Raw genomic sequence first — 14,090 nt, forward strand, 5'->3', positions numbered from 1 at the left:
TACGTTAGTAATGAAATATATAAACTAATAAATATTTATGGAGTACATTGTTTTAAACATACTTATTCGTAACATAATCATAACACGACTTTGAAAGGGTGGAGATAACAATTTATGGCAGACTATATTAAGAAATATGTTTGCATAAAATATATCAGCTATATAAATATTGTATATATTCCGTGCGATAATTTTATTTTATTAAATACAGTTGTTTTAATTTGCTTTAAATTGTCATAGATTTCTAGCAACAGGCGTCTGCTGTCGAGACTCAGACAGCAAGCGACTTTGTTTTCTGTTGTGTGAACCCCGTTTTGTTTCCGTTATTGCAGCGAGCCATCTTACTTCAGACGCCGATCATTACTTCTTCTAGTAATTTCAGTGGTAACGTGTCGTGAAAGAGCATAAGATTTTGGTGGTGAAAGCAGCGTTGTTTTACGTGCATCCAGGTAAATTTACAGATACTATTTTTTAACTATTTAAAATTGCGTACGCTCGAGGGAAAGGGAATTGTTTGCAAATACTTTCGTTTTATGGATGTAACTCCTATTTGCGACGAGTGTTCTCGGCACATCATGTCACGATGCATTAACGGTGATTCATCAACGGTCAAATTTCTCATCCGTGTTTATAATATTTCGGTTATTGCTTATTATGAGAAATTTTTGTAATGTATATATATATATGTATATATATACACATACATATATATTAATAATGTGGTAGTAACTTTAAATATCCTACGTCATATGGCTAGTCGCTCTCAAGGTTTTTTTTCGTAATCAACCGCAAGAGATACGCGTACAACACGATTAATCGTTCACCTCGGTAGATATCGCAATCAACAGATTATTCGCAATATTTATCTTCGATATGGATAAATATTTGCATTTTATCTTAGTAATCACCGAGAAATTTCCATAAGTAGCAATAATATTGTTCAATAAATATAGTTCTTTTACAGCAGTATTGTATATTTTTTTTGTAAAATATAGTTGCTTCGTGTTTTTTATTTATGTATATTTGTAAATGCTTGCGCAGCGAAAAAAGGCGGCGATAAGTGATCATACGACCGCCATTTTATGAAACGGGTGTCCAATAAAAGTACAGTTTGTCGCTGGAGTATGAAACATATTGTACAATATTTTCTGGATCGAGTTTCTTTCACCCGTATAATGTAAACGGCGTCACTCAGAAAAAACGAGCGAAACTTTCATTGAAAAAAAAGATATCGATAGCTTTTAACCTTTAAAGGAGTACACGAGATGCGTAAGAAAGAAAACAATTTGAAAAATGATGCTTACGGCACATAGACGCGGACTATTCGTGTTCAAGGAACAACATTAATGAAGTTTACTAGAGACGTTAAAACTTCAATCGATAAGACTTATATTCAGGAACAGTTAATTAGAAAATCTTTAAAGGTTAATGTTACGATAATGAACTTTAACAAAGTATATTGAAACTTGAAATTTCGTTTATTGAAATTTACATATTTGCTTCTTTTAATTTTTCATTTGTGACATTAGACAAGTTCGGTACGTTGAATAGAATATCGCTTTTCACATTTGAACGACAGTCAGTAGAAGAGATGAAAAAGATAGTGAAATCAAGTTAATTTTACAAGTTGGTAGGAACAGCTAAGAAAAAAAGAACACAAATCAAGGTCGTCCCTACTGGGGATATTTTTTTTTCATTGTATTAACCGATTGTATTATTCTTAAGTAATTGAAACAAACATTTCAAATTTCACACCAGTAGAGTTATACATCACTTCCTCCATTTGTAATTGTTTTTTGTTTACATTAGCGGTATTAATACAAGTACCGAACATGATTAATGTTCACCACTCATCTCATTCTTGTGTAAACACGTTTTTGGCTGAGTAAGCATGGAGACATAAACACCTTAGCATATTGTATAATGATTCATCATTCATGCGCTAAGTATTGGCAGAATTTTTTTTAAAATAATACTATTGGTAACAAATGTTTGTCTTTACCCACAAGTGCATGAGATGTGCTTAACATAATTAAAAAAACATGTTGCATAAAAATTACTATATAATTTTTTTTTTATGCTTTGAAAACTGTAGAATTGAAAGAAATGTTCATTCAATAAGCTGCTTCAGCTTTTTATATATATAGTTTCTCTATGATCCGTTTTTCGGATGTTATACATATGTATGTTTACAGAAAGTAAATCATTATACGTGTTGTACAATATTGTTCAAGTATTGTTGAAAACATTTATTGATGCTTAAAATTGTTACGTGCTTAATTGTAAAATGCTTATTTTCATTGTTCTTATGTGTATGCAATTAACACTAAGTAGTTTCAAGTTGCATATGTATTTACGTACAGATATACATATATATATTTATTTATTTATATATATATTTATATGTGTATGTATATATATGTATGGTTTTAATAAGCAGCATGTTAATTTTCTGTTTCTTCTTATTGCAAACGTTGCAGTACAATTAAATTTATGCTCACTCAAGATCAATCCTGTATTGTTGTTAACATTATACAAGGTTGTGCAAGTTTTACTAGTATCAAAATAGATGTTCAACTGTGTTGTGTGATGATCAACAGAGGATGTATGATGAAGCATAACATGTCCTCTTTTATAAATTTTTAATTTATTTTCTTATTACAATGGCACTTCTGTATTGCACTTGTGACTTATTTCAGTCAATTTATTATTCATAGCGTAAACTCTATCTTGCTCGCGGAGCCTTCTTTCAATGCGAAAATCCCGAGTTCTTGATACTTAAGTTTTTTTCGATTGAAGTTACCTCAAAAACATGGAATAATAGCACTGATGTAAATTTTATAAGTGAGTTGCATTGCAATTCTCAGCCAGAATATTCGAAATTAACGTAACAGTTCTTATGTTGTCATGTGACTAAAAATGGCAGGTTCTTAAGGAAGCCTGTTATGTATGGTGTTTTTATATTTTCCTTTAAGAATGAGCACCCGAGTATTCGTTGGTGGATTAACATACCGGGTGAGAGAGCGCGACCTTGAGAAGTTCTTCCGGAAATATGGTAGAATCAAGGAGGTCGCTATGAAGAATGGATTTGCCTTTGTGGTAAGTCTAATGTGGTTCAATTGTTTTTTTTACAGTATGGTAGGGACAAGGGTCTATGTCGGTGGGCTTCCATACGGCACCAGGGAAAGAGACCTTGAGAGATTTTTCAGAGGCTACGGTCGATTCCGTGATGTCCTCATCAAGAATGGTTACGGCTTTGTTGTAAGTACCTGTATCAAATTCTAAATATGTACCCAACACTTTGCCACACTCAATTTGGTCCTCTGTTATTTAAAAATCTGTCAATAATGCTGTAACATTCTTGATTTAACTTCATTAAGATTTCAAAGATAATTAAAAAAGAGAGAGAGAGAGAGAGAGAGAAACCACTTTGTAATTTTACAAATGTTAGAACGTACGAAAATGGATAAAGATAGTAGTTATTTTACCATTAAATTGTGGACCAAAGCATGTAGAGTGTAAAGTGTTTCATTTTGAAAATAACTCGAACTCGTGAGTTGATCTGACCTACCTTGAGCCCTGAACACATTGGTACTGTGGCTGCTTAATGGAGATGTGTGCTGATTTTCATCGATTAATCTACAAAATGTTTGTAAGTTATGTATAATCAAAGGGAAATTTTGTTACTTGTAACCGACACCTAATTGCCTATCACTTCCGAGGTAAAATACCAATTATAAAGTTCCAGAACGGTATCATGTATAAATATGTCTTCAATGTCAACTTGGTTAATATAAAATGAATGCAATGCAATTACATCCATTAAACTATATTAGAAACATTTCTTGTAATATTAAATCAAAATTATTCATGCTATTAATGAAATTGTTTCTTTAAATAGTCTGTTGCAATGTTCTATAAATGTGCATTGTACAGAAATTGATGGATATTTGCGTTACTGATTGTACAAATGCACCATACTTAGTAGTAAGAAATATTGGATAACATGAGTGATATAATGATTCTGCTGCATGCAAAAGCTGAAATTTGATCATTTTTGTTATACTATGATTTGTAATAAAAATGTTCTGTTCGCAGGAATTCGACGACTATAGGGACGCAGATGATGCTGTCTATGAGCTCAATGGGAAGGAGCTGCTAGGAGAAAGGTAATGCGTACCATTTTATTGATACATACGTTTCACACACACAGACGATTAAAGCGTATGTTAGGAGAATGGTGTAGGTAGCATGTGTTGCATGATTAGTTTCTTTTCACAATTCATCTGATTTGTGGATCATTAATCCACTTTTAAATTCTTTTATAATATTATTGGTACCAGGCATAAACGTACCATTAAAACTTGTAGTCTTTAATTGCACATTTCTTTTAGGATATTTCAAATAATGTAATTATTGGCCATCACAAGATTTAATTTTCATGCGTACAAGATATATTACTATAGCTGTGTTTTAAACATATATTGAAAATGCAACGTTAACGTACATAATTAATATAAATAATTTTTGCTCAAAATTGATCAATATTCGTTGAGCGCGAAACATTTGTTAAAAATAATTTTAACACAAAAGTTACTCAATTCTGTTAATGTTGCATAGAATGAGTAGGATTGTTAATGAGAAGCAATAGCATTGACGATATATTCATTTTTTATTTAAACACCCTTTTATGTATTATTGAGTGAAGTGCTTTCGTTCTAGACGTTCCCCAGATATTTGTATTTGGAATTAAAGGCATCGTAGAATTTTATTGATAGAAAAAAAAAGCAGAAAAGAAATATAATTATTTGATATCTTTGCTTGTATATAATTTAATAATAAGTATCATTTGTAAAAATAAAAGTCACTCGTAAATTCACATAACAACATAGTAAATAATGTTTGCCCTTTCAAAATTTTATTTCTGTTACCTGTGTTTAAAGAATAAAGTCCTTGCATATTTTTGAAGTCTTTCTATAGTTCTGTTTGAATATTTTATCTCGTACCAGTAATATTATCTGCTGTTGCTTCTGTATAATTTGAAATGCCAAATATGTACAATACTTTTGGTTTCTATTGCCTTTAAGTCAACGCTTTCGATGAACGGCGTCTGTCCTCCAAATTATCGATTGGATTTGTTCTGGAATAAAAGTGCATCCTACTTAAATAGCCGATGTGACTTGCCGCCATTTTGAACTACTTCCATCAATTCCCCGATCATAAACTGACTATATTGATACTTTGTATAACGAATGACTCAGCATTTTAAGTAATGTATATTGCTTCTTAAAAAAAAAAGAAAGAAAAAAGAAAAACTTATAACCAGAAAATAAAAGAAAAAAAAACGAGAACGGTAGTCGATGCGTTTTCATAATTCTCTGGCGATCGTGTGAACAGTTTGTCTGATTCTTAAGCGTTGTAAAACAACGCAGAAAGATGTAAGCGAGTCGAGTATGCAGATGCCAGTCAATTATGAGAAAGCCCGTCAAAAGTGTGTACACTTAGATTGGTTAATAAGTTTCGCGTTAAGTGGACAACAACTAGAAAATTAGAGAGAGAGAAAGAGAGGGGATATGAAGACAAGCGTGAGAGAGGGGACAGCGCCTCAGTGGCTGGACTGATGATAGATAAGGCGAGGCGGCTGATGATATTTGAACGGATTTCGAGAGGAGGCTGAGGAAATGGAAAGAAAATGGATGGAAGGAAGGAAGGAAGCACCTTTAGAGTAAGAATTAGTCGAGGACTTAGGCGGGGTTTTGTTGGGTGTGTTTCAGAGTGGCGGTGGAGATAGCACGGGGTGTTTCAGGGAGGCGAGGCGACCGTGGCTACGGACGCTCACGCTCCTGGAGAGACAAGTAAGCATATCCAATGTGTCTTGTTACAGAATTACTGTAGAGAGGGCCCGGGGGACACCTAGGGGTAGTGACCAGTGGCGCTATGGTGACTCCCGTGGTGGTTATGGGGACTCGAGGCGATCTGCGTAAGACACGCTATCCTTTTTTTTATTTTATCAGAGCGATCATTATCCCCTACTCCCCTGATGGCAGTCAACTCGAGACATGCAAAATCTTTCACTAGTTCCGAGTAAATGGAAAAGTTCTTCAATGGTTTAGAACGATGTACATTGGCACAATTTGCTTTTACTTGTATCACGTGCGTGTGCATTTTTAAAATACGACTTTGTAAGCGAGTACAAGAAATGATTTTGCATGTCGCCTGGTACAGGGAAGAACGTAACCTTGGATATGATGAGCTCTAGAATAGAGAGCGCGTGATACAAGCTTTGCCTTTTTCGCAACACGAAAAAGTTTGTCTAGGCACACGCCGATTTCTAATTAGTTCGAATTGGTTGTCTTGGATTTGACTGCTCTCCCGAGTATGTCGAACTAATGGAATCCAGAATCGCTAGTTGAGAAATCTTAACCGTTTATAGCATAATGCCTAGTGATAACCCTCCCAGACATTATGTTGATATTACTGGTAGATGAGAGAGGTGGAACGAATGTAATTGGCGACTAATAGATGTGTGGTATTGTGTTTGTTACAGCCGAGACGATATGCGGCACGACAGGTACGCTATTGCTGCATTTTGAGTAGATTTGATTCGATTGGAACAGGTGATTGATTGTGTGCCTGAGCAATGAATGCAGATCTGTAGTTATTTGCTGAAGGTTTAACCATCGATCCGTTATTTCTGTTCACATGACATCCCTTTTTGCAGAGATAGTGTGAACAGAAACACGAGGACTGCATCTAGCTACAAGCAATCATTGCCCAGGTACATACATCCAATGTTACGCTCTAACGATACATCTCTTTATTTATTCAACTTATTCTTGCAATATTGAATTACAAATCAAGTATTTGCGTTTCCATTTTAGAGTTTCGCTATTATATAACGTTAAAGTCAGGTCCAAGACAAACCTGCTTCTATTATAAACTATTGAATGAAGTAATACCCCTCTGTTTTTCATTTTGTAGATATGGACCACCAACACGCACCGAGTACCGCCTCACAGTGGAAAATCTATCGAGTCGCGTCAGCTGGCAGGTAAGCAATATCTATACCCTTGCTTCGTGTTTTTACGTCTGATGATAGCTTTTTCTCCGTGAGTTTGATTACCACTCGAGGTTCCAGAAAAGATATGCGAAAACACGCTCCCAAAAAAAAGAAAGAAAAGAAAAGAAAGAGAAAAACATAAACTGGCAATGTTGTTCCGCATTTCGTATCGCCCGAGTCGAACCAAACTTACACGCGGCATTTTAGTATTATAATGTTTTTTATTCGATTTTTCTTTTCGTCATTTTAAGTTCGTTTACTCATCCAAACTCTCTCTTCTATTCCGAGTAATGAAAAAAAGATGTACATTTTGATCAAGTAAGTCTATGGCATTCGAAATCAAATTTTTTGTCCTGAATACACGGCCCGCTCGATAGGAGATGAAAAATTAACAATTGACGAAAAGCCGGAGAACGGGGCGGATAGAGTGAGAGAGACGAAAAGGTGCAAAACATTGGACGAAACAGAAATATATTAATCCCCAAGATATGAGTGAAACCAGGCATGATGTGAATCTCGAAAGTGCAACGTTTCATCCTTGAACAAAAGCACGTAGATCATTCAGAGGAAATCGGAGCGTGCTGCTTTCGGAAGAAGAGGTTGCGAGAATGGAAGAGACATCGAACAACAAACGAAGGAGAAGAAGAAGACAAGAGAGACAGGAGATAGATTGACAAAGGTCAATCTGGGAAAACATGGGAAACATGCGAACGATGTGGGAAATAACCAGGACGCACGCCAACTTTCGAAACCCCTGCTCAAAAAGATATAATGCTATATACACAATACATACGTACAATAAAAATATATCCATGTCAACGAATTAAAAGTAGGCAGACAGAAATAGCTCTGCTCTGTGTGCAATATGTGGACCAAGTCTTACTTGATCAATATACATTATAAAAATAATATACATATCGTCTATCGGTGTACTTTTCGAATGATTGGTTGTCTTTTGATGAAAACGAATTTCTCACTCAGTCGATTTCTCGAATTCTGCGACGTGTTCCTTTTTCAATTTATTATTTCATTTACGTTCGGCCAACAGTTGAGAAAAACAATAAAATTGATGTTCTTTCCGAAGAGCCATGTCCTCTTCGCCGAGGAGGGGCGACCGATAGGGCCAATAGACTGATGATGTGCGATGATAAAGATGACGATGCACGCGATGGGCCCGCCTTGAGGTCAAGTGGCACCAGGTTGGTTTCTGAGGTGTCCCGGGTGAGAGAGATTGCCGCGTAGCACTGGGTACACCTACCACCTACCGCCTACTACTACTTGCGCAGTGATACGTGGTGAAACCCAGTGACAATCCCAGTGACGATAGGTTCTTACGTATCTGCGATCCTCTCATCATGATCGCTGTGGAGAGAAAAAACGTCTGCCTCTACGAATCATCAAACGACTCTGACCTGTTTCTTTGCCTGGATGCTCTACAACCGTCACTCTGTGTTCCATCACTGCTACCACCACCGACTCTTCTACATCCTTGTCTCGATTCTTAAAGATTCTCTCACAATCCTCTACAACCACACCCGCTCTCCTACCTCCCTTAAAATCTCATCAGTTTGTATCCTTACCGTCTCGTGCTCTCTTAATTCATGTATATCACAACTCTCTTAATTGCCTCCTTACCTTCCATTAATTAGTGACCACCGTCTCACCATGTAACTCTCTACTGTCACATTTATTACTACACCACCGACTGTTACTGCTACTGGTACGCCACCAACCTAGCCATCTAGTAAGTCAGGCAGCGGCCACCCATGAGGGCATACACGGGCCGAAACCCGAACCATCCGCGACTACGCCACACAGATCCGTTCGACCCGACCAAGCGCCGTTGTGTCTGGCCTTTCTCTCTGTCCGTAAGCAAGGTGGTGCCTGGGCCCAAGGTAAATGCGTCACCTTAACCGAGTGTACTCTTTAGATATATACATTATATCTATTATATATCTCTATACACTTACACACTTGTATAACTTTGTTCTCATTTACTGTTATATATATTTATATATATATATACATATATTGCCATATATATCTATTTATAACTGTGCACCGTAGTTCAGGTGGTTTATATATATATACATATATATATATGTATGTGTATATATATACATTTATATATATATATAGATCTCTCTATTGAAATCATTCCGACGAGCTTGGAGAACCGTGCACACGCAAAAATATAAAGCAGTACCAGAGGCAGGGGACCAGTTTTAACAGTTTACTTGTATTATTATATGTCTATAATATGACTGTGCTCGAAATTAGGCATCCATTCGTTTGAAAAATTATTATACCGTTATCAAATCGTTCGTATCATCCTTTACTTATGGGATCTCTTTGCAATTGCGAATCGCGCTTCTAGCAGCACGCGTTCTTATCTTTCATAAACGAACAAGCTTGTGTTGATGATGAAGGAATACCAACTTTTCTTTATGCAAGGCAATTTCATCGTGTCATGTTCAGTTTCTCTTGTTTTGGGGTGTGTACGGAGAGGAGATAACCAAGGGGAAGTTACAGTAACCTAAGCGTTTTCCAGTTTATCCGTTGGAAGAGTCAAGGTGTTGTTCACACATGATTCTGATCACTGTCTTTTAGTTTCGCAATACGGATCACACATTTGGGGTCGTCGAGCGTGTTTGCATGAGTTTTTGATAGAAAGAAAAAAAAGAAAAACAAACTGGTGTCACGGATGATACGAAGAGACCTCAAGATGAAATAGAGAGTATCTACTGGTATACAAGCACGCACCTAACGAGAGAGTCCACAAGATAAAGCCGTACCTGGTTCCCACAAATACAAGAACAAGTTTGCAATGGATACCAAAGAAAGAGTGAGAGAGAGAGAGATTGATAGAGAGAGTCAGAGACAGAGATGGATACCAATGATTTTAACCAAGACTCGACAAGAAGAGAACGTCCACTAAATTGTAGAGGAAACAACATAAAGGACAACACACGTCAAGAGGAACACAAATTATCCAAAACACAGACGGTCCACTGTAACAATAATGAGGAAATGTGGCCCACATTTTCCCATAAGTGGATCCCACGTCTTCTACAGTCCCTTGAAGGAAACCAGTGAAAGTATTTTTGTTTTCTGTATCGGTTAGATCTCTTCAGAATTCTATTCTTTTTTTTTTCAACCAATAGTGAGATTTACTGTATACGTATTACAATTTACTTTTGTGTCAGCTTTGAAATATAAGTTTTTGCAATAGTAAGCATTATAGACGGAAATTTTTTTCAGCACGCGCAATACCAATCACCATATTCGTTATTCATGTTAATTTCACGAGCAACTCTCTTTCTCTCTGCCTTATGCAGTTCCATCTTTTCAACGATCGATATAGTTTCTGATCGAACCACAAAGTTTGCAATTTAATTTATATTTTAAAGAGACTTTGCAGAATGATTTCAGAAATATAATTTCTTTTTTTTCGTACGCAAGCATTATTTCACTGATCGTCAAGCATTAGCGATCTGTTACAGTGATATTGTATTGTGAGCTGCTCTGCAGAAATATTATACTGACATACTTGATCTATTTGAATAGAAATAGTTTCCTATTGCTAATGCAAAAATGCTTGGGATAGCTTTCTGCAGGGTGGAGGTTTTTTGTTAAACGACTATACTTGTTTTAAAGATTGAATTGCATAAAAAGAAAGGTTGCATCAATCGCAGATACTAAATTCGAGCACATATTTTCAACATAATATTCAGCCTTGAAGATGTGGACAGAGACAGGACATTATACTTGGCTTTTTTTCAGTAAGGATAGATTTTCGAATATACTTTCGCAAGAAAAAAGGATTACATAGGACATAGTGGATAAAAGTGCACAGGATACATTCTTAACCTCTGCGTTACTCTTAGTGTAGGAACACAATTTAGCATTATTCATAACGTGAATATATAATCATATCTCATGATTAATCGTAAATTAAAATCTGTCGTATCATTGCAATGTATTAATTCTTGTTCTTGTGTGACGCTCAGGATTTGAAGGATTATATGAGACAGGCTGGAGAAGTGACATACGCAGATGCACACAAACAACGCAGGAATGAAGGGTGAGTTTGTACAAGTGTTTCGAAAACTAATAACAAAACGACATAAAAATAGTTTGTTACCCAATTCGTTAAATTATACGATTTAATGTTGTAGAGTTGTAGAATTCGCAACATACTCGGACTTGAAGAACGCCATCGACAAATTAGACGACACAGAACTTAACGGACGCAGGATCAGGCTCATCGAAGACAAAAGACGTGGTCGTCGTTCAAGGTCATCCAGTTCGAGATCGAGGTCACGATCACGATCTCGTTCTCGCCGCCGATCCCGTTCCCGCTCAAGGTATTATCGTCGTTCTCGAACCCGATCAAGGTACTGTCGGGGGCGACAATGTCTCCAATTATGTTTTTCATTAATTCGTAGATCAATAACTTCGTTACAGTAAGCCCTCCATTTACGCAGTTAATTCGATTTAAAATTTTCCGTGTAAGTTGAGACATACATGAACGATGTACTGTAGGAAGTACCATGAAAGAAGAGACTGTGAACAGACGCTAATAATTTTAGTTTAGTTACGAATCTGACTACTTTTTTGACACAATACGATTTGGTATTCATCTCAGAATTGATTTTTCTTTTTGCTTGTAATCTATGAAAATTTTAATAAATACATATGTTACGTACACACATACAAAATACGTGCAGGGTCTAACGTTATAAGTGGGCAATACTTTAAGAAGTTTATTCAGTACTTAAAAACAATAATAACAAATATATCCTATTTTACCTTGTTTACGAGAGATACAGCGAGTTTTGTGTTGTAAGTAGTAATAATCTGCGAATATTCAGAGAGTGTTAGAAGAGTAATCACCTGCAAAGTTCTCATTTTGAGCATTTTCTGTGAAGTTAATCAGATATATAAAACGTTAAACAAGGTGAAATAGGGACATGTGTTTATATGAACTTTGTTCATTGTTTCTGAGTGCTGAATAAATCCCCTAAAGTATAGCCTACTTATTACATTACACCCTGCATAACCGCGTAACTCGAGGACTCACTGTATCTATTCACGAAAAAATTAAGTATCACCATTGTATCAAAATTCAACATTACAAATTTCACTTATAGTTGCTCTTTTTTTAATTATTACTAAATTATTAATATTTTTGATATTTAATTGCACATTACAGATTCAGTTAGACGCACGTGGTATAAAAAAATTTGTGTAAAATAAAATAAAGCTATGAATTAAAGATTCGTAATACGTTAAACTTGATTGTGTTAGCTAACGCATTCGTTTTTTAAGTTATCGATAAAAACATCTGACAAAAACCTTTTTCTTTGTACTAGGAGTCGCCGCAGCTCTCGTAGCCGTAGCCGTCGCAGCAGCCGCTCCAAATCAAGGGCACATTCTAAATCCAAATCAAAGTCCAAATCCAAATCCCCCGAGCGTAGTCGCTCGCGTTCCAAATCCAAGTAAGTATCCCGATCCTTTAGTATATTTATTCGTTCGTTTTCAATTTATTGATTTTTATCAGTGTTTTTGGCGTTTATTTATTTGCTTTGTTTCTTGCGCAATTTTATCAACAATTGAACACACATACCACACGTTCATCCCCCCACTTTGTTGGCATTGTGTTTGGGCTCGTTTACAACGGCCTCTCACCGCTTATATTCATTTTGTACACGAACATCACCCATTAACAAGAAAAAAAGAGAAGTTTTCAATTGTATTTTTACTTGTATTTTCTGTCTCCTCTTCATTTGAACTATAATTTTACAGATCAAGAGACCGCTCAAAGTCGAAATCTAAGTCAAAGTCCAAATCCAGATCTCGTTCTAGGTCCAAGGCCGAGAGGTCAAAGTCCAGGTCGCAGTCCAAATCCAAAGCCAAGTCTCCCTCGAAGTGAGTTTAATCGATATAATTAGCGCAAGACAAGCAAATTCATAGTCGTCCCTTTTAATTCAGTGCTTCTTACAGAGATAGATCTAGTCGCGAAAGATCAAGAGGCGACAGATCAAGATCCAGATCAGGCAGCAAACATAGCAAAAGCCGCAGCCGTTCCCGTTCGCCAATGAACGGAGACAAATCACCGGAAAGTAACAAACAGAAAGCTGATTAAGGAAGCGAACGAACGAATAAAACGGGATTATGGAGCGAAGCTTGAAGAAGTTTCTCTTTTATTTCCTTCTTTTTCTACATTAAACACATTCAAGAAGCCAATTTTATCATGCCTTGTCGTAAAGACGTCAATTTTTGTGACATTACTTGTAATTAACATATATACATCGCTTTAAGATGAGTGAAATTCAGAAATTCCATGGAAACGTGAACTTTAAAAAGAATGTAATTAACAATCGGCTTAAATATAATTAGTTGTACATGATTTATTTACTGAACCAATCTGGTACGTTGGTTTCACTTAATTTTAATTATTGTACACATCCTGAACACCACTCGCATTTAGAGAAATAAGATGTCTTCATACGTACCTTAAACGGATTCTACACGTTTTCGATGTATCTCCGTATATCGAGGATTCCCTGTAATGGCTTTTTGTATATATTCCTAACAATCGCATTACAATGTGGAAATATGTGATGTGTATTAAATTTTTAGTGGTAAGAGGTATCTAATTGTCAATAAAAATTCATGCCAAGCCTACAATGTCTTATTTTTATTCAATAATTTTCATTGTCGAATAGAATTGTCACTATCATAGTATTACAAAAATAATTACCTCGAGAATATTTAAATTATTTCCAGAAAGAGCATAAAAATTTATCCAAGTACTTTTTATGACTTATTTCGTAGGAGTGATTATTTAAAAGTCGACAATACTAGTGACTATGAAAAGAATATGTTTGTCTCGTGAAATTAGTAAAGAGAAACGAAAAATAATGAAATTTCAAATGGAAAAGAAGAATACATATTGTATTTTTAAGTGTTAAAAATTCTCTGCAACGAAACACTGAAAACAATGCAATTTCCTTACCAATAGCAT

The 14,090-nt window shown here is 35.7% G+C and overlaps 1 protein-coding gene across 21 annotated transcripts; it reads left to right on the top strand.

Annotated features, from left to right (window-relative positions):
* Positions 1-312: 312 nt before the first annotated feature.
* Positions 313-13,472, top strand: B52 (serine and arginine rich splicing factor B52). Of its 21 annotated transcripts, XM_076310882.1 has the most exons (13): positions 404-449; positions 2,976-3,055; positions 3,135-3,261; positions 4,099-4,169; positions 5,885-5,980; positions 6,548-6,571; positions 6,722-6,778; positions 6,982-7,051; positions 11,071-11,144; positions 11,239-11,457; positions 12,436-12,561; positions 12,869-12,991; positions 13,055-13,472. In XM_076310882.1, the coding sequence occupies exons 3-13, from the start codon at positions 3,136-3,138 to the stop codon at positions 13,206-13,208; spliced, it is 1,140 nt and encodes a 379-aa protein (XP_076166997.1). In that variant the 5' UTR covers positions 404-449; positions 2,976-3,055; position 3,135; the 3' UTR covers positions 13,209-13,472. The 21 variants fall into 21 exon arrangements, with proteins under 21 accessions (XP_076167002.1, XP_076166996.1, XP_076166999.1 ...); XM_076310887.1 differs by lacking the exons at positions 2,976-3,055; positions 5,885-5,980 and adding an exon at positions 5,775-5,855 and having other exon boundaries at positions 313-449; XM_076310881.1 differs by lacking the exon at positions 2,976-3,055 and having other exon boundaries at positions 313-449.
* The last annotated feature ends 618 nt before the right edge of the window (positions 13,473-14,090 follow it).

The sequence above is a fragment of the Ptiloglossa arizonensis genome, chromosome 5 (genome assembly GCF_051014685.1).
Source record: "Ptiloglossa arizonensis isolate GNS036 chromosome 5, iyPtiAriz1_principal, whole genome shotgun sequence".
In the NCBI taxonomy this organism is placed as follows: Eukaryota; Metazoa; Arthropoda; class Insecta; order Hymenoptera; family Colletidae; genus Ptiloglossa; species Ptiloglossa arizonensis.

What these genes read in the sequence shown, in the direction of transcription:
- B52 (XM_076310881.1), top strand. Translation starts at nt 3,136, where the DNA reads ATGGTAGGGACAAGGGTCTATGTCGGTGGGCTTCCATACGGCACCAGG. An exon ending in TACAAGCAATCATTGCCCAG is followed by an intron (nt 6,779 to 6,981) that starts GTACATACATCC and finishes TTCATTTTGTAG; the next exon opens with ATATGGACCACCAACACGCA. An exon ending in AAACAACGCAGGAATGAAGG is followed by an intron (nt 11,145 to 11,238) that starts GTGAGTTTGTAC and finishes TTAATGTTGTAG; the next exon opens with AGTTGTAGAATTCGCAACAT.